Source organism: Microcaecilia unicolor, chromosome 6 (assembly GCF_901765095.1).
Source record: "Microcaecilia unicolor chromosome 6, aMicUni1.1, whole genome shotgun sequence".
Classification (NCBI taxonomy): domain Eukaryota; kingdom Metazoa; phylum Chordata; class Amphibia; order Gymnophiona; family Siphonopidae; genus Microcaecilia; species Microcaecilia unicolor.
The window spans coordinates 61,813,088-61,836,491 of NC_044036.1; the positions used below are offsets into that span (position 1 = coordinate 61,813,088).

Genomic DNA, 23,404 nt, shown 5'->3' on the forward strand with positions numbered 1-23,404 from the left:
GACATATATACTAGTTACAAGTATATAGGGTCATTAATACACAGGCCTACAACCAACTTGAGAAAACCATATTCCCTGAACCATCACTGACAGCCACATAAACTCAAAAGAACCTCTACCCTTTCAAAGTACTTCACTTCAACTTTTGGATTTTTTAAGCCATTTGACTGTTTTGTTTTGTTTTTTTACTTTACCTCTGACTTGGACCTGGGAAATTTCCTCAGAAGCTCTGCCCTGTTAGGGAGTGAGGAGAGGGGTCATGTATACTGTACCTCGTAGAATAGCTTACTGGTTAGAGTAGCAAGCTAAGAACCAGAGATACCAAAGCTCAAATTCCACTGATGGTCCTCGTGATGGAAAAGTCACTTCACCCTCCATTACATCAGGAACAAACATAGGACTAGATTTACTAACATTTGTCAATATCACTGTGCACTTAGGGGTAAATATTCAGCCGGCCACAGTTAGCACTTTTTGTTTTTTAGCTGCTGCAGGCTTTATATCCCGATATTCAATGTTGGGTGGCCATGTCCAGGCACTAACATTGAGCATCTAGGCTTGTGCAGCCAGCTATCTCTTCTGTGGTTAAGTGAAATATTGGATAAAGATAGTTCTGTTTTATGTGGTCCAATCTGTCCACTTAACTTAGGTGGCTATGTGCTGAATATTAGTAGGTAACCATATAAGCGCCCCTGGACTGCCCACAAAATAGCTGGTTTTCAGTTTAGCAGTTAGTACTGCTTTTGGGGTCCTTTTACAAAGGTGCACTAGTGTTTTTAGTGTGCACTAAAAAATAAGCTTGCTGTAAATGCTAGAGATGCCCATATATTCCTATGGGCATCTCTAGCATTTAGCACGCACTAATCATTAGCACGTGCTAAAAACATTACCGCACCTTTGTAAAAGACTCCCCAGGTGCACTAACCGAGTAAATGCCACTGAATATTAGTGGATAGCCCCTCACAAGTGATTTAACGAGCCCCCATAAATCACTTTGAACATTGACCTGTTAGTAAATAGGTCCTAGTGACAAAAATGAGACTTGCACGAAATAATGTGAGCTCAATCATATTAAAGCATGTTAATGTGCATTAATAAATTAGGTATTGAGATTTTAAGTACTCTGGGGCAGGAAAATGCCTATTGTACCCAAAATGTAATTTGCCTTGAGCTGGCATTTGGAAAAACAAGTCATTTAAATCAAAATTCAACCCTGCCCCTTCTCTCCTCAACTATCCACCTCCTTAAGGTTCATAATCCAGTCATAGGCTGTCTCTAACAAGATCCCCTGGACCACCTTGGCCTCTCCGGGGTCCAAGCCTTTCTCTTCCCTCTTGCTCACTATTTCCCATGATTGCTTTCAAAATGATACTTGGTAATCATTTCATATTTTAAACAACATAGTGGAAGCTGGTACTGATCTTGCATGATTTTACAATGGACAGCATATGGGGGACCAAGGCAGTCCTATTGGGTCACATGGGCCTCCAGGGTTGGTTGTGTTGGGGGAGAATATGGGATCCCAGCATGTGGTTGATCTGTCATGATGGTAGGAGATAAGCATCTGGGTGGCCTTCTTGTATTAGACAAGAGGAATGTGTGAGCTGCTAATGTGACTTCACTTTAAGGATGTAATGTAAGGTCAGCACATTAGCCTTTTTCTCTGCTCTTTCCCCTCCCCTCCCCCGCATCTTGTTCGTTTTCTCACAGTTATATGAGCATGATGAGGTTAAAGAAAATGAGGCATCTTGATACATTTTATTAGGAATTAACAGTTTAATAATACAATTCCTTTTCCTAACAACAAACTCAAATGGTAGTATAAGGGTAGTACAATTAAAAATGATATCCCAGCTGATTGATTGGCCCAACGGAGAATTAGTAAGGTGTTTTTCAATTCAAGCTAATGGCATTAGATTAAGATAGATCACATCAACTAGTGGGGAATCTCAGCTTTTTAATTTGTGAATAAGATCATTGTGCTGTCTTATTAACAACCTATGTATATCCAGTGGTCCCAGTAGTAGAGGGGAAGTTTATGAAGTCTGTAAAGCAGCTGAATGAGTATCTCCAGGCTCTTTTGGACTAATTGATTTGCTGGTAAATTATTAGTGACTGGTGTTAAGACAGAATGGTAGAGAGTAAGAAGTGGGAAGTTGACCTTGACTGCATCATCCAGTGTCCCACTGCTGGTAGACAGTATTGCTATGAACAGCAGCCCCTTTGCTAGTGGTCTTGGGGTAATGTTGGATTCTTGGAAGAGCAGGTGACAGCCATGACCCAGACTGAATTTTTGGTGATAGCAAAACTTTGCCCATTCTTGAGCTCCTGATCTTTTAAAGTTGTAATATGTGCCTATGTACTGTCTTTTATGGATTACTCCAGTGGGCTGTTGATTAGGTAACATAGTAACATACATAGTAGATGACGGCAGAAAAAGACCTGCACGGTCCATCCAGTCTGCCCAACAAGATAAAATCATATGTGCTACTTTTTGTTTATATTTTACCTTGATTTGTACCTGTCCTTTTCAGGGCACAGACCGTATAAGTCTGCCCAGCACTATCCCTGCCTCCCAACCAGCAGCCCCGCGTCCCACCACCGGTTCTGGCACAGACCGTATAAGTCTGCCCAGCACTATCCCCGCCTCCCACCACCGGCTCTGCCACCCAATCTTGGCTAAGCTCCTTAGGATCCATTCCTTCTGAACAGGATTCCTTTATGTTTATCCCATGCATGTTTGAATTCCGTTTCCGTTTTCATTTCCACCACCTCCCACGGGAGGGCATTCCAAGTATCCACCACTCTCTCCGTGAAAAAATACTTCCTGACATTTTTCTTGAGTCTGCCCCCCTTCAATCTCATTTCATGTCCTCTCGTTCTACCGCCTTCGCATCTCCGGAAAAGGTTTGTTTGCGGATTAATTCCTTTCAAATATTTGAACGTCTGTATCATATCACCCCTGTTTCTCCTTTCCTCCAGGGTATACATGTTCAGGTCAGCAAGTCTCTCCTCATACGTCTTGTAACGCAAATCCCATACCATTCTCGTAGCTTTTCTTTGCACCGCTTCAATTCTTTTTACATTCTTAGCAAGATACGGCCTCTAAAACTGAACACAATACTCTAGGTGGGGCCTCACCAACGATTTATACAGGGGCATCAACACCCCCTTTCTTCTGCTGGTCACACCTCTCTCTTTACAGCCTAACAACCTTCTAGCTACAGCCACCGCCTTGTCACACTGTTTCGTGGCCTGTTGATTAGGTTACCAACTACATTGAAAAGGAGAGTGCTAAATTCTGAATCTTATATAGCAAGAATGAGACTGAGATTGCCTGGAAACACTAAAATTAGACTTCTGCTTCACTTTGTACATTGGTTACTCATTCAGGTTTAAGCAAATGTTTTGATTTTAACTCTTCCCATTGCGATATACCTGGGGGAGGGAGGGATGCCCCAGTTAAAATGGTAGATACCGAATGGACTTGTTGTATTGGTAGGGTTGGTAGGGCTGCTGCTGTATATGTTGGCGGAGATAGTTTTTATGGGTATTTTTATGTTGTGTTCATGGAATGATTTTATCTTTATATTTTTGCTTGCCTTTATATTATATTTCATAAATCATATAGTAGGACTTTTTAAGTAGAAAGAGCAGGAGAGAAATTTGATAAATAAATAAATATGGTAGGACTTGAAATGTATAGCAGAGAGGAGGGGGAAGATGGGAGATGTAGGGGAAGAAATTGAAGAACAATGAAGGAGGGACCTACAAGGATCAGTCAGGCATTTCATTATGGTAATGTAACTGCAAAATAAGGACTTCTTTCAAAAGCATCTTTCTTTGTGTATTCTAACAGATCCTGCTTTTAATCCGAGAAAGACCTATGAGTATGCTTATGAGTTCAGCGTAACAACTGGACCGCCACAGGAAGGCTTGGCAAGAGCGAGTATCAAAATGAAATTCAAAGCAGAGATCAGTCCAATCAGCGCAGACATTTGCCGTCTCAAGGTAAAGTACAATATACAGAAGGAAAAAGATACTCAAGAGAAAAGCAGTGGCTAATGTGAGACAGTAACTCATTGCTCAGTTATTCTGGTATACTGTGCTGAGCAGTGGAATCATTTAGGGGTACTTTTACAAAGCTGCGGATAAAGAGGGCCTGAGCTGGCATCTGTATGTTTTTGACGTGCACTGAGGCCCCCTTTTACTGCAGTAGGTAAAAGCACGTACTTGTAAATAGTGGGGCCCATTTTCAAAAGAAAAAAAAAAGTCCCAAAAAATGTTATTCTCTCTAAAACATTCAATTTATAATTTTTGACACCCCAATTTTAGATGGTTTGCTCCCCAGTGAGATCAAATTTCAAGGGGGCATGTTAGGGGCAAATTTTGTGTGGCACCAATAGATAGATGTTTTTCTACAATAATGGAACAAAACAAAAATGTCCAGGGATAGAAGTTAGACATTTTGGTCTAGAATTGCTTCAATCATAACTAAGTCACAAAAAAGTGCCCTAAATGACCACTGAAGGGATTAAGGCATGACCTACTCTTACTCCCCCAGTGGTCACTGACCCCTCCCTCCCAAAATGTGAAAGAAACAGTACATACAAGCCTCAGATGTTATGACCAGTCTTATCAGAGCAGCAAGTATGCCCCTGGATTAGCAATGGACTGTAGAGAAGAGGGCCCAGGCCCATATCCCACTCTGTTACACTTGTGGTGGAAAGTGTGAGCCCTCCAAAACCCACCAAAAACTTACTGTACCTACATATAGGTGCCACCTGCAGGAATTAGGGTTATTGTAGTGCTGTACGGTAGATTTTGGGTGGGTTTTGGAGGGCTCACCTTATAATATCAGGAGGTAATGGTGAAATGTGTACCTGGGACTTTTTATGTGACATCCACTGCAGTGCCCCCTAGGGTGTCTCACTGCTGGGCTGGGATATCTATGTGGTCAGTCTACTAAGAATGATGGTCCCCAGATGTCCTAGTGGCTGGGTTTTTGGAGTTTTTCTCTTGGATGTGTTTTTTTCCCAAAAGAAAAAAGCACTGAGCACAAATCCTCTAGAAAAAAGGTGATTTTCAAACCAAAAAGATAAACACGTGTTAGTGCATGCTAACATGCGGTAACGCTGTAGCATCTTTTAGTAAACCTAATCCAGAGTTTCCACTTCCAGTCCTCAAGGACCAGTAAGAAATCAGGTTTTCAGGCTATCCCTAATGAATATGTATGAAAGGGATTTGCATGTCTACTACCTCCATTGTATGCAATGCCCCTCATACATGGGCGTAGTTTGGGGGGGGGTGAGGGGGGGCAATGCCCCCCCAAACGCAGGACCGGCACGTCAGGCAGCTCTCCCTTCGTCCCACCCTCAGCTCCCCAATTCCTTCTCCCCCCCCCCCCCCCCCCCCGGTGCGTTTTACATTTTTATTTGCAGAGGCAGCGATGGCAGTAAAGAAGTAAACACTGCAGGCTCGCCTCCAGCTTCTCCCTTCCCTCACGCAGTTGTCCCACCTTCACGGAAACAGGAAATGCATCATGTGGAAGGCGGGACACTGTGAGGAAAGGGAGAAATTGGAGGGAGCCTGCAGTGTTTACTTCTTTGCTACTGTTGCTGCCTCTGCAAATAAAAAGGTTAAACTATAAAGTCAGGAATCGGGCACGGGAGGGGGTGGAATGATCGCGTGTTTGGGGGTCAAAGCTATGGACCGGTGAGAGGTCATCGTTCTGTAGACCACGGCTAATGCTCTGGCCCTGCTGACTTCAGTGATCACATCTCTGCTCAGATCTGGTACAAAGTTGCTGAAAGGGATCAAGCACAACCAGCTGACTGACAGCTTTGCAGTAAAATCACAGGACAGAAGCGGGCGCATGCACTTAACAGGTCTTTACAGAGCACAGCTCTGTTGAAGCATATGTTATGGCACATCACATCATAGTAACATAGTAACATAGTAGATGACGGCAGAAAAAGACCTGCATGGTCCATCCAGTCTGCCCAACAAGATAAACTCATATGTGTATACCTTACCTTGATTTGTACCTGCCTTTTTCAGGGCACAGACCGTACAAGTCTGCCCAGCAGTATTTCCCGCCTCCCAACCACCAGTCCTGCCTCCCATCACTGGCTCTGGCACAGACCGTATAAGTCTGCCCTCCACTATCCTCGCCTCCCAACCACCAACCTCTCTTCCCCCACCTGCTCCGCCACCCAATTTTGGCTAAGCTTCTGAGGATCCATTCCTACTGCATCAATTGATATCAATTGATATTGTCGGTTGCAGTTATCCTAATAATTACAGCAGGCAAGATAAGAAGACAGAGAATTTACAAGCAGAGAAGTGGGTGGGATGAGATTAACAGACTCTGCAAAACGCAATCCTTCTGGGGAGGTGGAAAGGCTGCTGTGCAGCATCAACTAGATTATCAGTCTGAAAACAAAAATCTTGAAAGAAAGGGAGCAGTTAGTGGGTCATTAAAATCTTTATCTCTTACAAAGCAAATGATAGCCAAGCACCGGTAAAAATTAGGACAGAAGTTCTCCCAAGCGTATTCTAAGCACGGAAAGGGTTAATAAGACTTTCATTCTAAGCAGTGTGTGTTAAGATGAAGTGGGATAACCTGTCAAACAAAATTTAAAGACCGAGCCCAAAGGGGTCAAGTTTCTGCAGTGTCTGACCACAATGGTAGGTGTGAAAGACACGTGTTCTATTGTAAGAGAAATGTCAGGCCACACCAAACCCTGCACATTTGTATTCGCCAAATGCGCTGGGGGGGGGGGGGAGGAATGGAGAGGAAGGCTGTCGGGGAGCTGAGGGAGCAGGGAGGGCAGCGAAAATCACAGGGCATGGATGGGAAGGGAGGGCAAGGGGATAGAAGAGATCGCTGGACATGAGAGGAGGGGAGAGGAAGGGAGGGGAGGGAAGGGGGAGAGACGAGATCACTGGACATGAGAAGAGGGGAGGGTAGGGGAGAGAAGAGATCGCTGGATATGGAGAGGAGGGCAGGGGGAGAGAAGAGATCGCTGGATGAGGAGAGGAGTTTGGAGAGCAAGTGAAAGCCTTGTTTGGTGTGGTCAAGCCTTCATGTTATACCAGGAAGTAGATATTTGATGGAGTTCCTGTGGAGTAATATGGATTAAAAATTGAGTGGATTGGATGAGATTGGAGAGATTTGGAGATCGAGGAAGACATTCAAGATCCATGATATAATAAGGATTCGTCAAAGTTTACATCTAATATCCACAACAGGAACTATATGGAGTTTTGAAAATCAGTGTTTGGACTCTATTTCTTGTATAACGGACCATCTGAATGGGACTTGAAATGGGAAGTGCATGTTTAATGATAGTATGTGATATTATTAATAAAGGATATGTTGTCAATTTATGTATAAGATTATAGTAGTCTATTTGAAGAAGGAAATATTCATTATGGTTATTCCCCCCAAAAAGCCAGCTCTTGCTCCCTTCCTTCCTTCCTCCATATTAGCATAATTTGCATATACATATGTGCAAATGAATATGCTAATATGCCCCGCCCCTTCCTTTGCCCCCCCCCCCCCCCCCAAATGAAACAGTCAAACTACGCCTATGCCCTCATGTAGGGTTACCATATGGCTCCAGAAAAAGGAGGACAGATTGAGCCAGTCTGGGTTTTACTTCCATTGCTTTCAATGGAAGCAAAACCCAGACTGGATCAATGTGTCCTCTTTTTTCTGGAGCCATATGGTAACGCTACCCTCATGTATATTCATTAGGGTCGTCCTAAAAACTTGCCCTTGAGGACTGGAAATGGAAACCACTGATCTAGCTTTTAGATTGTAAGCTCACCAGGGACAAGTTAATACTTCCCATCCCTGAATGTTGCTTGCTTTGATTTTAAGAACATAAATATTGCCATACTCAGGGCCACCTAGAGACACAGCCAGGTCTGGGTCAAATGCCCCCCCCCCCCAGGCCCACCCCCTTCTGGGCGGGAGCGGGCCTACCGGCCCTGCCGCTCCACCACCCCGCTTACTTGTCCTGCTTGTGTGCACAGCAAACTTCCCCAGGGCCCGGTGCTAGTACTGCTCTCCTGTTCCTGTGTGCGGCAGCGCCACAGAGCAGAGTCCTTCCTTCCTTCCTTCCGTCCTTCCTTCCTTCCTGCTGCATCCAAAGAGGCTGTTTGGACGCAGAAGGAAGGAAATACTCTGCTCTGCAGCGCTGCCGCGCACAAGAAAAGAAGAGTAATGCCCCCCACCCTTGGCGGCCCTGGCCATACTGGGACAGACCAAAGGTCCATCAAGCCCAGCATCCTGTTTCCAACAGTGGTCAATTGAAAAGATTTGAGCTAAACCCATCCAAATCCCTTCTGTATAGAAAGTCTGTTTTACATGAAGAAATGGGTTTGTATAGAGGACTGGGCAGCTGTATATGCATGAATAAGTATGCACACTGACAAGATGGTGCATAGTCGTTCCTGGGAGCACAGTTTGGTTGAAGCCAGGGAAGCGTTGCGATAGAGAATTGTATTTTATAAAATACACAGTTGCACACGCACACATTTACACCTTCTTTGGATCAGTTATGAACATGTGTGAGGGCATTTGCACACTTTTGTGGCTGGTTGTAGGAGTGAGTGTTGCTTTTACAAAGCAAGGCATAAAATAGGCATTGTTTTGAACTTTCTTGCACCTTCCTAGGGTCTACTGGAGATAAGAGCGATCTTCACTCTCTATAAAATTAAATGCCCTTCTATAAAATTAACCTCACAATGTGTAAATATGTCCTTCCATTTTTTTTCCAGCTAACACCCATAGAGGTAAAACAGTGCAGCGGCATCTGGCCCCAGAGTTCCTGCACAGAATTACCCAAAGAGACCCGAGCTCTTCAGGAACAGCTCGCCAAACCGTCAAAGTTTGAATACATCAAAGGCGAAGTTGGAAGAGTCTATACTGATCCAGATCATAAAGAATTGTCTGTCAACCTTATAAAAGGGTTTGTGCACAAACTGAGCATCAAAATGAAACCAGCTGGCACATACAGCTTCCAAGAGGTGGAGTTTGCATGACTTCTGTTTTTCATTCTATGATAGTTCTATTTCAATTTCCTGCAGCCCTGTGACTGCTCTCTTCCCATCTCTCTAGCCTTCAATTCACGGTGTCTGTCAGACTCGTTATATAGTCCCAGAAAAAAAGAAGGCAGACCCATTCACTATTGTGAAATCTGTTGACCTTAGCAAGTGTGATGAGAAGGTAGAGAAAACCATTGGAATGACAGCAGCGTTCGCTGAAAGCTGTGAAACGTGTCAGGAGGTAAGGGGTTCTTAAATGGCTGGTACTGGGTAACTTCATAAAAATTGTCACTGATTGTCACGTTTCTTTGTGCATGTAGAAGGGAAGGAATTTGGAAGGAGGTTCCACAGCTAAATATACGCTGAAGATGGACGAACACAGACCTGTGATCACCACTGTAGTAGCCATACAGGTGCAGCAGTACACCCCCTACCATGAACAGGGAGGGGCTATAGTTGTGCAAGCAAGGTACAATAAAGGCATTAGTTAAACATATTTAATACAGGATCTTATTGCATATAATAATAACACTTATCATTTTATAATGGTATTGGATGTGTACAGCATTAATTATTCAGATATAAATCCCTGCCCCAAATAATTTATAATCTAATCTGGGTTACCTGAAGCAAAGGGAGATAAAGTAATTTGTCCAAACTCAAAGGATCATGGGTGGGAGAAGCAGAGGTTCAAATCTATCAAGCAGTTGCCTGGTGCTTAACACAGCAGTCTAAGGGCCAAGGTAGCCAGGATTCATGTCCCACTTCTGCCATGATGCTTCTTTGACCTCCATTAAGTAACTTTGCTTCTAAGTACCAACCTGGATTATAAACCATTTCAAGGACAGTGCCCAGGTACTGGAATAAGCTACCAGAGGGCCTAAAAATGTTAAGGACTACTTATGCTTTAGGTAATCAATAGGAATAGAATAAAATAAAACAAAGAAAAGAAAATAAGATGATACCATTTTTATTGGATTAACAATACATTTTTTGATTAGCTTTCGAAGGTAGCCCTTCTTCGTCAGATCAGAAATAAGCAAATTTTGATAAGCAACAGCATATATAAGTGAAACATCAAAGTATTTCACTGACAATCTGAAAAGAATGAGAGGGGTGGGCTAGATGAGAAACAGAGAGGGCTAGGAGGATGAGGGAAAGGGAGATATGCATGGTGATCAGAGGGTGACAAAGCAGTGAAATTTCATGGTTTATAATGGGCTAGAAAACCCAGATCCTTGTTAAGTCCTGTTTGGTGGGTGTCAAAATATTTAATCATTTTGACTTCAAAGGTCTTGCGTCCCTGTATTGTTTTAAAGTTAACTTTCAGCATTCTCACCATAAAATCATTGGTACAGTGTTCTGGTTTTGTAAAGTGCTGTCCCACAGAGGTAATATCCTGGTTGGCACTGGCATTTTTCATATGATGTCTACGTAAATTAAATCTCTTCTTCAGCATCTGGCTTGTTTCTCCAATATAGCACCCTTCGCCACATTTTTTACACTGGATGACATATACTACATTGGAAGATGAGCACGTGAAGGATTCCTTTATGTTGAATATTTTTCCTTTGTGAATGACTGTGGTCTTGTGAAGTGCTTTGGCATAGTTTGCAGCTGGATATATTGCAAGGATGTGTGCCGTTCTCTTCTTTCTGGGTCTCTGTTGAGAGGTTACATCTCATTAGCTTGGGGGGCTTTCGGAAGGCCACCACTGGTGGTGATGGGAATATCTCTTTCAGTAATTCATCCTCCTGGAGTAGTGGCTGCAGATCTCTTATGATTTTCCTCAGTTTTTCCAGCTCTGAGTTATATGTCACTACATGGGGGGTTCTGTCCGTGGCTTTCTTTTCCTTGTACTGAAGCAAGCTCTCAACAGAGACCCATAAAGAAGAGAATGGCACACATCCTTGCAATATATCCAGCTGAAAACTATGCTCCCTCCTAGGGCTGTTTCCTCAGCGCCACATTGAAATAGAAAGACATTGCAGGATGTTCTAAGCTTTGGTCTGGGCTAGCATGCCTGTGGGACATGTGGAGGGGCATAATCGAAAGGGATGCCCAAGTTTTGTTTTTGAGGACGTCCTCGCAAAACGTCCCGATGGAGGGGTGGGGAAACCCGTGTTATCGAAACAAGATGGACGTCCATCTTTCGTTTCGATATTATGGTCGGGGACACCCAAATCTTGAAATTTTGGTCGTCCTTAGAGGTGGTCGTTCCTAGACTTGGTCGTTTCTGATTTTCGCCGATAATGGAAACCAAGGATGCCCATCTCAGAAACGATCAAATGCAAGCCCTTTGGTCATGGGAGGAGCCAGCATTTGTAGTGCACTGGTCCCCCTGAAATGCCAGGACACCAACCGGGCACCCTAGGGGGCACTGCAGTGGACTTCATAAAATGCTACCAGGAACATAGCTCCCTTACCTTGTGTGCTGAGCCCTCAAACCCACTACCCACAACTGTACATCACTACCATAGCCCTTATGGGTGAAGGGGGCACCTAGATGTGGGTACAGTGGGTTTCTGGTGGGTTTTGGAGGGCTCGCTGTTTCCTCCACAAATGTAACAGGTGTGGGGGGGGGGGGGATGGACCTTGGTCCGCTTGTCTGAAGTGCACTGCACCCACTAAATCTGCTCCAGGTACCTGTATACTGCTGTGATGGACCTGAGTATGACATCTGAGGCTGGCATAGAGGCTAGCATGACATATTTTGAAAGATGTTTTTTAGGGGTGTGAGGGGGTTAATGACCACTGAGGGAGAAAGGGGAGGTCATCCCCAATTCTCTCCGGTGGTCATCTGGTCATTTAGGCCACCTTTTTGTGCGTTGGTTGTAAGAAAAACAGGACCAGGTAAAGTCGTCCAAGTGCTCGTCAGGGACACCCTTTTTTTTTCCATTATGGGTCGAGGACGTCCATGTGTTATGCATGCACAAGTCCCGCCTTTGCTATGCCTCCGATACGCCCCCTTGAAATTTGGCCGTCCGTGCGACGGAACGCAGTTGGGGACGTTCAAAATCGGCTTTCGATTATACCGAATTGGACTACCCTGGGAGAAGGACGCCCATCTTCCGATTTGTGTTGAAAGATGGGTGTCCTTCTCTTTCGAAAATGAGCCTGTGGCAGTTTTTGTATTAGACAGCACTGAACTTCACCTTGAATTATTCCTTTTATTTAAAAAAAACTTCTGCTGCTATTGTTGTGGAAATATATGTATCTTAACAGTACATAGATTTGGATAAGAACATAGACTGATGGTAGCCCAGTATCCTGCTTTCAAAGGAATCAGGACCATATATTTTCCTAGTTATTTAATTTTACTGTTTTGAATATTATTTTAATTAATGTTGCTGTTTTCATTTTTGTATTACTAGTTTTTCTAATTTAATTTTAGTGATGCACACAACAGTGTAAATAAATACATAATCATGCCCATCAATGCTTGTCTGCAAATGAGAAAAGACAGTAGCCTGGAAGTAATTTGTGTGCCCCTTGTATTCATACTGCTTGCACAGCCTTTGGTGTGGCATTGAAAGACACTTAAAAGCAAATGTAATTGTTCCTCTTCCCCTTTCCCTTCCAGACAAAGCATTAAATTGGTGAACACTAAGAGGAACCAAGCAACTGTACCTGATCATGACCTAAAGCCCCGGGGAAGTGTTTCATACCGTTTTGGTGAAGAGCTCCTTCAAATGCCAGGTGTTTTGTTGAAGACTGAAAAACCTGTGGCTCAGGTACTAGAATTTGTCTTAACCTTCGATACTTACTGTACCTGTTCTGTGTCTGTATATGGCCTCTAAATAAATAAATACCTAGAGATCAGCCACCAACCCTATGTTATGTTCCTGTGATAGATTGAGGAATGTCTACAGCATTTAGTGCAGAAGGGTCCGCGTGCTGCTGCCAGATTCATCCAATTGATCCAGACCATGCGTAGCTGCAAATATGAAGGCTTTTTGTCAACATGGTCTATGATTGCAAACAGACCTCAGTTCAGGTATAGCAACTGGTTGTACCTACCTTGGGATTTTATTTTCCTCATTGCAGGAACTATCTTGAGAATTAAGGCTTTCAGCTTTCTTATGGTTATTGCAGGTTATGGGGTCTGAATGGGATCGCCATGGCAGGAACTCCTGAAGCCCTGCAATTAATCAAGGAAATAATTCCCAAGGATCTCAGCCACCGTGAAATACTACTGTCCATTTTTCAAGCCATGCTGACAACTGAAGCCAGTCACCGGACGATGCCAATTGCTTTAGTAAGATTATTTTGCTCTTTTTATGTCATGCCTTTTGTCTATTGACTGGGATCCGAACTAATCTTACGGACCAGCGTGATTCAGTTTCAAATAATCTTTCTTGTTTGCATAGGGGGTAATTTTATAAAGCATTTTCCAATGTACGGCATGGTTTACATGTGGAAAATGGCTCTTATGAAATTGCATGGGTGAATATGCATGTGCTTTAATGCGAAGGTGTAGTTTGGGTGAAGCAGTGGTGCAGTTGGCGTATATGGGCACACACGTTCCTTAGAGTGGGTGTAAATTTGGGCATTTGTGGGATAGTTCAGGGAGCCTATTTTAGAAATGCTCGTTGGTTCCTATGTTTCCTGTATAAAAAATGTGCTGTTTTTTGAACTTTTTTTTTTATAGGCATCCTGTTATTAAATTATACCATCCCCCAAATTATATAGATGGTGCTTAAAACTGAGCATGAAAATTTGGGCAGGTGTCAATAATTGGACGCTAACCATCATTTATTGGCAACTATTTGAATTTATGTGCATATCTTGCTGAGCACTATTCTATTACGATGCACATGCAAATCCTTTAGCGTACAACCGAAAAGGGGACGTGGCCATAGGAGGGGCATGGGTGAGTCAAGAGTGTTCAGTAAAGATTCATGCACTATTATAGAATTTGGGGGATCCGCATGTAATTTAGGCATTGGGTTTTATACCGGGACTCAATTGGTGTAGAAGTTGGGTGTGGATCCCGGTGCAAGATGCTATTCTATAAACAGCACCCAACTCAGAGCACCATTTATAAAATAGCACTCAGCGTGCATTTTTTGGGTACCATTTACTGAATTTAGTCCCATTAGTTTTGTTTGGAGAGGGAGGGCAAGAGGGGATGGAAAAGTAATATAATTAGAGACTGTGTTAATAATGTAAGGAAAGAATATTTCATTTTTTTTTTAATATGTTAGTGACTGCAGAATGGGCTGCTATCCCAGTAGCTATCCCAGTAGCTATCAGATACCCTTCCAGGGGTGGCGCTACTGTACAGACAGCACAGGCAACTACCTGGGGTGGCAGAATCTATTAACCCTCCCTCAGAAGCGTAGCCAGGCTGAAGGTGCGGGGGGAGCGGAGAGCAGAGTGCCACCGGTGCGTGTTTTAAATGCGACAGATAGTGTAAAAAATAGGCGCCAGCACGGGAGGAAGTCCATTTGAGGGAGCGGCCACTCCTCTGATGCCTCCCCCCTATCTACACCTCTGCTCTCCCTAGTATCTTTCTATTTCCTCCAACCCACCTAATTTATTTGCATTCTAAACATAAAACCATAGGGGTTGATAAGAGCAGCTCCTACCCAGTTATCTCCTGCTGTCTGGATTCAGAGCTGATATTTAGCAGCTCTTAATTGGATAGTGTTGCTGAATATGAGCTCTGGCTGCCAGGGCACTCTCTGCTCAGGTCCAGGGTGGCCTGGGAGCAGAACAAAGATGGACCTGGAAGTTATCCAGCCACTGCTGACATTCAGTGCTGGTGGCTGGATATGACCCGGCACTGAATATCTGAATCTAATTCAGCCCACAGAATCAAATAACTTCACTAATATCATTTAGAAAACAACTTAAAACGTATTTATTTCAAAGGCATATTACTTAAGATTTATTATGGCTAAGCTGCTTGATTATTTCAGATGCGGATGATTGTCTATTTTAAAGTATTTTTATCATAATTAGATATACTTTTTACTTATTGTTATTGGGTTTATTAGCTTTTCTTTGATTTTATTTTGTCTTTTATATTTTATGATTATGTTGCATTTTATGCATGTTTTTTGTTACCCATTCTGATTAATTGGGTAACATGGGATACAAAACTAATAAATAATAAACAAAGCATTGATCAAGGTGAGCTAAATATTGTCAGACAGATGTTGACAGAAAAGGACCTTCATGTCTGCTCACTTGTACCTGCCTATTATCCTGTCATAGATGCAATTCCTCATTCTGCCACTAAAGTCTGCTTGGGATGGATTTCCTATGTGATTCATTGGCTAACTTCAGGGCTTAGCTGGTAAAACCTCTGCTTTAAAAAGTTTATGTCCCTGCTTGACTAAATTGAATCACATAAATTCATAAGGTGGTCATAAATGGCCAGTTCAAAAAGTGGTTTTTCCAGGAGTTGTTCCTAGAGCATTCTTATGACTTAGAATGGATTTTCAGTGCTAACCCAATAAGCTTAGGTGGGTAATGCAAATAGCTGTCCTAAGTTCAATTGGTAAAATTTTGTCTGGCCAGAGGTAAGTGAATTATCACCTGACAAAGTAACTAGTTAGGTTCAATTGAAAATTCACCTAATCAAAACCAGAAAATCGGTTATTTTATCCACTCAGCAGCTCTTTAAAAATGGACTCCTTTAGGTGCTTGCCATATGTGCTTAAATTCTGCTACTTCTTTGACTCCTATAATAGCTTCTGAAAGTGTAGATGTCAACCATACAGTGAAAAAATACGCTTTCACATTACTTCTGAATGTCCTTCCCTTCAGCTTTACTTTACTTTAGACTGGACTTATGTCCCGCTAACACCCTTATTAGTTCTAAGTGGGTCACAAACTTCAAGAGTGAACCATATGTTCAGATAGTACAAATCAGTCACATTTACAAATACAATAACATAAATGAGTTTTAAAATACCCAGTAATTAATGATTAAAAATATTATAAAATAAGACAGTTTTTAACTTTTTCCTGAAAAGTATATAGTTTTGTTTATTTATTTATTTATTTATTAGGATTTAGTTACCGTTTTTTTTGAAAGAATTCACTCAAGACGGTGTACAGTAAGATTAAATCAAACATAAGCAATAGGCAATTACAACAGTAACAATATTCAAATAAAAATACAAAGTATGGCATAGAGGGGCATAATCGAACAGGGTGCCCAAGTTGTCATGAGGGCGTCCTCACAGGACGGCCCCGTAAAGGGGCGGGGCAACCCATATTATCAAAACAAGATAGGTGTCCATCTTTCATTTCGATAATACAGTCGGGGACGCCCAAATCATGAAATTTAGGTCGATCTTAGAGATGGTCGTCCTTAGGTCGTTTTTGAGATGGTCATCCCCGGTTTTCAACGATAATGGAAACCAAGGATGCCCATCTCAAAAATGACCAAATCCAAGCTATTTGGGTCATGGGAGGAGCCAGTATTCGTGGTGCACTGGCCCCCCTCACATGCCAGGACACCAACCAGGCACCCTAGGGGGCACTGCAGTGGACTTCACAAATTGCTCCCAGCTGCATAGCTCCCTTACCTTCAGTGCTGAGCCCCCCAAGCCCCCCCAAAACCCACTCTCCACAACTGTACACCACTACCATAGAGCTAAGGGGTGAAGGGGGGCACCTACATGTGGGTACAGTGGGTTTGGGGGGGGGGGGGTTGGAGGGCTCAACATTTACCACCACAAGTGTAAGAGGTAAAGGGGGATGGGCCTGGGTCCACCTGCCTGAAGTGCACTGCACCCACTAAAACTGCTCCAGGGATCTGCATACTGCTGTGATGGAGCTGGTTATGACATTTGAAGCTGGTATAGAGGCTGGCAAAAAATGTTTAATTTTTTGGGGGGGTGGGAGGGGGTTGGTCACCACTGGGGGAGTAAGGGGAGGTCATCCCCGATTCCCTCCAGTGGTCATCTAGTTAGTTCGGGCACCATTTTGAGGCTTGATCGTGAAAAAAAAATGGACCAAGTAAAGTCGGCCAAATGCTCATCAGGGACGCCCTTCTTTTTTCCATTATCGGCCGAGGATGCCCATCTCTAAATCACGCCCCAGTCCCGCCTTCGGTACGGTGCCAACATGCCCCCATGAATTTTGGTCATCCCCGCGACGAAAAGCAGTTGAGGATGCCCAAAATCGGCTTTCGATTATGCCGATTTGGGCGACCTTGAGAGAAGGACGCCCATCTCTCGATTTGTGTTGGAAGATGGGTGTCCTTCTCTTTCAAAAATGAGCCTGATAGTATACTACTTACGATGCCAACACAATATGTAATAGAGCATTTTTGGACTTCTTTTACAAAGCCACGCTAATGATTCCCACGCGGGAAATGAAAGGAAGCCCGTAGGAATTGAATGGGCTTCCTCTCATTTGCCACACCGAGAATCAGTAATGCTGCTTTGTGAAAGAGGCCTTTTAATAGACAGCATAGGGTATAAGCAAAGATGGAACATATAAATAGGTAAGAGTGTAACAGGAGTTAGAAAATAAGGTGACTAATTTAGAAAAAGTTGCACATGAAATCAGAGAGATGATTAAATGTTATCTCAGCTAGGGTAGGAGTGGATACACATGTCCTGCTGCAGTATGTGCAGTCTCTGTCACTCCTTGTTTGTGTGTGTGTGTGTGAGACTAAGAAGTTAGTTACTTCTTCCATTAAAGGCCTGGTTGAAGAGTCAAGCTTTCACCTGCTTCCTGAAGTGTTAAGTCTTGGGTTAAGTGGAGCCTTTCAGGGAATGCATTCCAGAGTGTGAGGGCTAATCTGGAGAATCTCGCTTGCGGGTATCACATTGTGTAATGGCTTTTGGAGAGGGTGTGGTTAGGGTTACCCCTTGGGAGACCTTAGTGTCCTTGGAGGTGTGTATAGAGTCATTTTTTCTTCAGTTGTGCTTCCATTACTTTGTTCAATGCTGGTATTAAATTCTCCTTGTTCCCACCCTTGTGGAGCAGTGTTGCATCTGATCTTCTTTAGTCTTTTGGAGCAGCTATGGTTTTAAATAGGTTAGGTAGAACTGTGAGATATACATTTTCAATTGTGCCAGCAAATAGAAAACTACATTAGAAGAGCTAGACTTCTCAATAGATAGAATAACCTTGAGGTAGCTAGACTAGCAGAGATAAGAAAACCAAGAAAGAACAAAACCCTGAAATCCAAGTGAAGGCAGAGTATCAAGGAGTAGGTAGTGATCAATAGTGTCAAAAGCAGCAGATAGATTGAGAAGGATGAGGATAGAATAGAGACCTTTGGATCTGGCCAGGAACAGGTTATTGAAGATTTCAGCAAGGGTTGTGTCAGTTGAATGTAGAGGGTGAAAGACAGATTGAAGTGGGTCAAGAATAGCTTAAGATGAAAGAAGATCAACACAATGGGGTGAACAGCATATTTAAGTTTCTTGGATAGGAAAGGGAGGAGGTAGATGAGGCGATAGTTAGAAGAGCAGGTAGGATCCAATGAAGGTTTTTTGAGGAGTGGTGGAACTATGGCATGTTTGAAAGCATCAGAAACAGTTGCAGTGGAAAGTGAAAGACTGAGGATATGACAGATAGAAGGGATGACAGTAGAAGAGATAGTGCTGAGTAGATGGGTGGGAAAAGGATCAGAGGAACAGATTCCTTATCTTTCACCTATGGAACCTCATCCTAGTGTGAAGCCCAAACAAATACTTCTGATAATCTCTTCACTAAACCCATCCTCCCCTTTAATGTGTATCATTCTTGTTTAGGGGTTTCTGTTGTCATTTATATATAAAGAAACATTTACCTCTTGTCTTTACTCATTGGGCAATATACTCTTCTGAGTTTTTGACTGTCTAATTACCTTTCCTGTCTCCCTTTGTTTCTTTTGCTAGTTTACCTGATCTTCTTCTCCTCTTCCTTCTGTGTTTCCATTTTTTGAATGCTATTCTCTTTGCTTTCACTTTGCCTTCTACTTTTTGGTGAACCTTTGTGGTCTCTTCATTCTCTTCCCTTTGCTAACATGCTTGACACAATGATTTCTTTCCATATCAGTTCATCATTTCATGGCTGCTCATAGTTCTTTTCTATCTCTTAAATCCTTTGTGCCTGGTAGATCCTTCCACTTAATCATTCGTTTCCTTATAGCTAATCCTTCTGAAATCTGGGATCCCTATTCTGATCCAGTGTGTTTACATTTTATCATGTGATATAGATCTGCGAATCCTAGGTTGTCCCCTAACATCACCTCACTGATACTGTCTGTATTTGTCATCATAAATGAACATAGAAAACTATTACTCCACTTATCCCATTCAATTTGAAAAGACTAAATTCTCCTGTCTCTGATGATCACTGAACCATAATTCAGTAAGTGCAAACACATCAATCGTCTCTTCCATCATTGTAGCTTCCAGAACACATAGACCAAACATCTGGATGTAGGACCTATGAAACTGTAGGCAGTGAAACTCAAAAGGAATGTGAGAAAATGCTTTTTCAGTTGGAGAAAATCTAGTAGAGGAGTAATCTAGTGGTTAGAGTACTGGGCTTGCCATCCAGGGGTGCCTGGTTTAAGTCCTACTGCTGCTCCTTATGATATCGGGCAAGTCATCTTACCCTCCATTGCCTCAAGTACAAAAATTAGATTATGAGCCCTCCATTGAAAGGGAAATGCCTGGTGTACCTAACTGTAACTCACCTTGAGCTATTACTGAAAAGGACGTGAGCAAAATTCCCAATGAATAAATAGATCAGACTCCCAGCTATTGCAGAATTCAAGTATCAGTGAGACAAACACAGAGGGGTTTTAGGGATAAGAAAGGGGATGGGATTTGCTAGTACTACCTTTCTGTGATACAATCAAAACAGTTTACTTATTGTATACAGGTACTTATTTTGTGCCTGGGGCAAGGAGGGTTAAGTGACTTGCCCAGAGTCACAAGGAGCTGCAATCAGGGCCGCCGAGAGGGGGGGGCAAAATTCCCCCGGCCCAATGTCTAAGGGGAGCCTGGTGCCAGGGGGTCTCTCTCTCCTACTCCTAATGGGACCCAGGTGATCGCATCCCAACAGGAGGAGAGAGAAAACTCCAGCACCAGGCTCCCCTTAAAGGCTGGGGAGGAGTAGATACAGGGCTTCAGGCTGGGGCCTCTGGCTTGGCTGGCAGGGGTCCACAGGCCCCACCAGCAGAAGAAGTCTTCCTCCAGTGCTGTTCTTCACTCTGCTGCATTGCCTGCCCTGCAGCTGCTTTTCCCCTCATGTTGCACATGCTCGGTCAGTCTCTTGGCGGCCCTGGCAGCAATGGGAATTGAACCCAGTTCCCCAGGAATCTCGGGCCACTGAGCCAACCTTTAGGACAAAAGACTTCACATTACATGAGACCTGTGACAACACAGCAAACAAATGGTCCTTTATTGCCTATATCTATGTGTCTGTTGTGAAAATACCTTACATTTTTTCATCTAGTTAGTTTGTCAACACTTTTTTTTATTGTTATAATCATTGAAGTTACAAGAGATTCAGAATCTAAACACAATCAAAATGATTTTACTAAAAAACAATTGATATGAAAGTTGTTGGCCACACTAAATCATGGCCTCAGTTTATTTTATTCATAGTTCAAGATTATAGATGTAGTTTCTTTGAAAGAAATACAATCTCAAGTTGATCCTTGAGATATACTCAAATGCTCTCTGTTAACCTAAACTCTTTCTTCCTGTTCCTGTAGGAAATAATGGCTGAGGTGGCAAGAAAGTCCGAGTCTTTATATAAAAACTCTCTCCCGGGATACGCGATCATGGTCAACAAATACTGTAGTGGGCGTTCAGCATGTCCTGGAGAATATCTTGAGGTAAGTATTTATATGTGTAAAATGTTTTATCATTCCTGGCCTATCCTGCACATACAAAATTAATAGACTGGTTATCCCCGGAATAGGGTGCTCCAGTGTTTAGAAAATTCATCCCATAAATTATTGTTAATTAGTAAATTGGACACCTTGATCATTTTTTCTTTTTTTCTGGTTAATTCACCATATACTTGGTCAGGTGTATTTAAGCCCTGTGATTACATTTTTTTATTATAAATTATCTGTAAAGAAATAGAAGTAGACAGTTATTTATATATGTTGTGGCTTAGAATTGCTCCCGATTTCTTTCAGTTTTGTACTTAGATGGACAGTTTGATTGCTACAACATAGGGGTTGGCCAGTTGTGTTCTCTTTTTCAAAGAGTTCCTCTTTGTCTGTGCCTATGCAACAATTTCTGGAAATTAGTACTGGTTGAATCAGCATTTAGGGCTAGATGTAAGCACTGCCCCCTACTCCTCAAAAAAAACACTACAAAATGTGAATATTTTGCACACACAATGAATTTTGTACTATTGTCAAACAACATTTTGTGCAGAACATGCCATGATTTCTATTACTATTCAATAAACAATCAACAAAAATGCTGCAAATGTTGAACCTATGCAATTTTATATCTATGTCAATTTGGCTTAAGGCATAGATTTGATGCAAACCAACATCATACCAAAAATGACTTGCTAAAAGATGCACTAATAATACTGCAGGGCTTTTGCCCAACCCTTGAGGGTCTAAATGCTCCAAGACCAGCACAATCACAAAGAGCTGAAGGGTAGAACATTATAAAAAATAAGAGAAAATATTATTTGACTCAATGCATACTTAAGCTCTGGAACTCGTTGCTAGAAGATGTGGTAAATGCATAAGAACATACGAGTTACCATACTGTGCCAGACCAAAGGTCCATCTAGCCCAGTATCCTATTTCTAACACTAGTCAATCCAGGTTCCAAATACCCCCAAAAGTAAAAAAGCAGCAAGATTCCATAATGCTTTTCCAAACTTTTTAAAAATACAGCTACATTAATTCCTGGAGGTAAAGTCCATAACTGTTCTTAAGGTAGGCTTGAGCATATTAGCACTTATCTTTGGGGATAAGTAGCATGGAATCTAGCTGTGGGCGTTGACAGGGGTGGAGCTTGGGTAGAACATGGCGGAGCACACAATTACATATGTAGATGATCAAATCTTATAATCTAGGTGTGAGTATTTACACCAGATCTGTGGCTGGTGTAAATGTCCGTGCCTGTAAAGTATAGCAAGTCTGGAGGCTTACGCTAGAAATAAAAATAGGCCTATCTTTTTCTTTACAGAATAGGCTTCAAATAGGTGCATTCCTAGTAGGCACCCTGTATAGAATACTCTGTATCTGTATAGACTCAATTGTACGACATAAACAGGACTGAGCAGCTGTTGGATAAGTGAAAAGTCGGATAATATGGAAAACAATATTAACCCCTTAAAAAAATGCATGGAAACCATACTTTATGCATGAAGAATAGGCATTGGGTATCTGTATTTAAAATATTTGTTATTTATTTCCAAAAATACTAGGACAAGGGGGCATGCGATGAAGCTACAGTGTAGTAAATTTAAAACGAATCGGAGAAAAAGTTTCTTCACTCAACGTGTAATTAAACTCTGGAATTCGTTGCCAGAGAATGTGGTAAAGGTGGTTAGCTTAGCGGAGTTTAAAAAAGGTTTGGATGACTTCCTAAAGGAAAAGTCCATAGACCATTATTAAATGGACTCGGGGAAAATCCACTATTTCTGGGGTAAGCAGTATAAAATGTTTTGTACTTTTTTGGGATCTTGCCAGGTATTTGTGACCTGGATTGGCCACTGTTGGAAACAGGATGCTGGGCTTGATGGACCTTTGGTCTTTCCCAGTATGGCAATACTTATGTACTTATGTAACACTAATCAGCAGCAAAAAAAATTGTATATGGCATGATTGTTCTTCTTGTACAGCGGCAATTTGATGCAATGACATAGCTGGTGGGGGAGGGGGTGTCTGTCAGATATGCCAGATGGTCAGATTAGTGAAGGTGGGATAATTGAGAATGTATTGTATATGTATAGCATTATCCCCCAGATTCTATATAGCGTGCCTAGAAATCCGTGCCAAAATCCAAGCAGATTCTATAACAATGTGCATAACTTAACAAGCTTAACAAGCTAATGAACGCTGATACCAGCACTTAACAAGCAATTATGAGCACTAATTGGCACTGATTAGAATTTATGCACACAACTCGCTAAGCATATTCTGTAATGAAGTGCACCAAACTTCTAACGCTTGCAGGCAAAAAGGGGTGTGGTTATGGGTAGGGAAATGGGCATTTTGTGGGCATTCTGAAATTTATGTACATAGTTACTTAGATTGTAAGCTCTTTGAGCAGGGACTGGCTCTCTATGTCAAATGTTCAGCGCTGCGTGCGTCTGGTAGCACTATATAAATGCTATTAGTAGTAGTAGTTATAGGAATATGGTCCAGTACATGTAAATCTACACACCGGGATTT

The 23,404-nt window shown here is 42.4% G+C and overlaps 1 protein-coding gene across 1 annotated transcript in view; it reads left to right on the plus strand.

Moving 5' to 3' along the window:
• Positions 1 to 23,404, plus strand: part of LOC115471875 (vitellogenin-A2-like) — a 94,434-nt gene that overhangs the window by 254 nt on the left and 70,776 nt on the right. The window contains exons 3-10 of the mRNA XM_030205771.1: positions 3,860 to 4,011; positions 8,791 to 9,039; positions 9,131 to 9,298; positions 9,378 to 9,526; positions 12,641 to 12,791; positions 12,912 to 13,054; positions 13,153 to 13,315; positions 20,744 to 20,866. Of these exons, the coding sequence (XP_030061631.1) occupies positions 3,860 to 4,011; positions 8,791 to 9,039; positions 9,131 to 9,298; positions 9,378 to 9,526; positions 12,641 to 12,791; positions 12,912 to 13,054; positions 13,153 to 13,315; positions 20,744 to 20,866 (1,298 nt within the window). The remainder of the gene's footprint in view (positions 1 to 3,859; positions 4,012 to 8,790; positions 9,040 to 9,130; positions 9,299 to 9,377; positions 9,527 to 12,640; positions 12,792 to 12,911; positions 13,055 to 13,152; positions 13,316 to 20,743; positions 20,867 to 23,404) is intronic.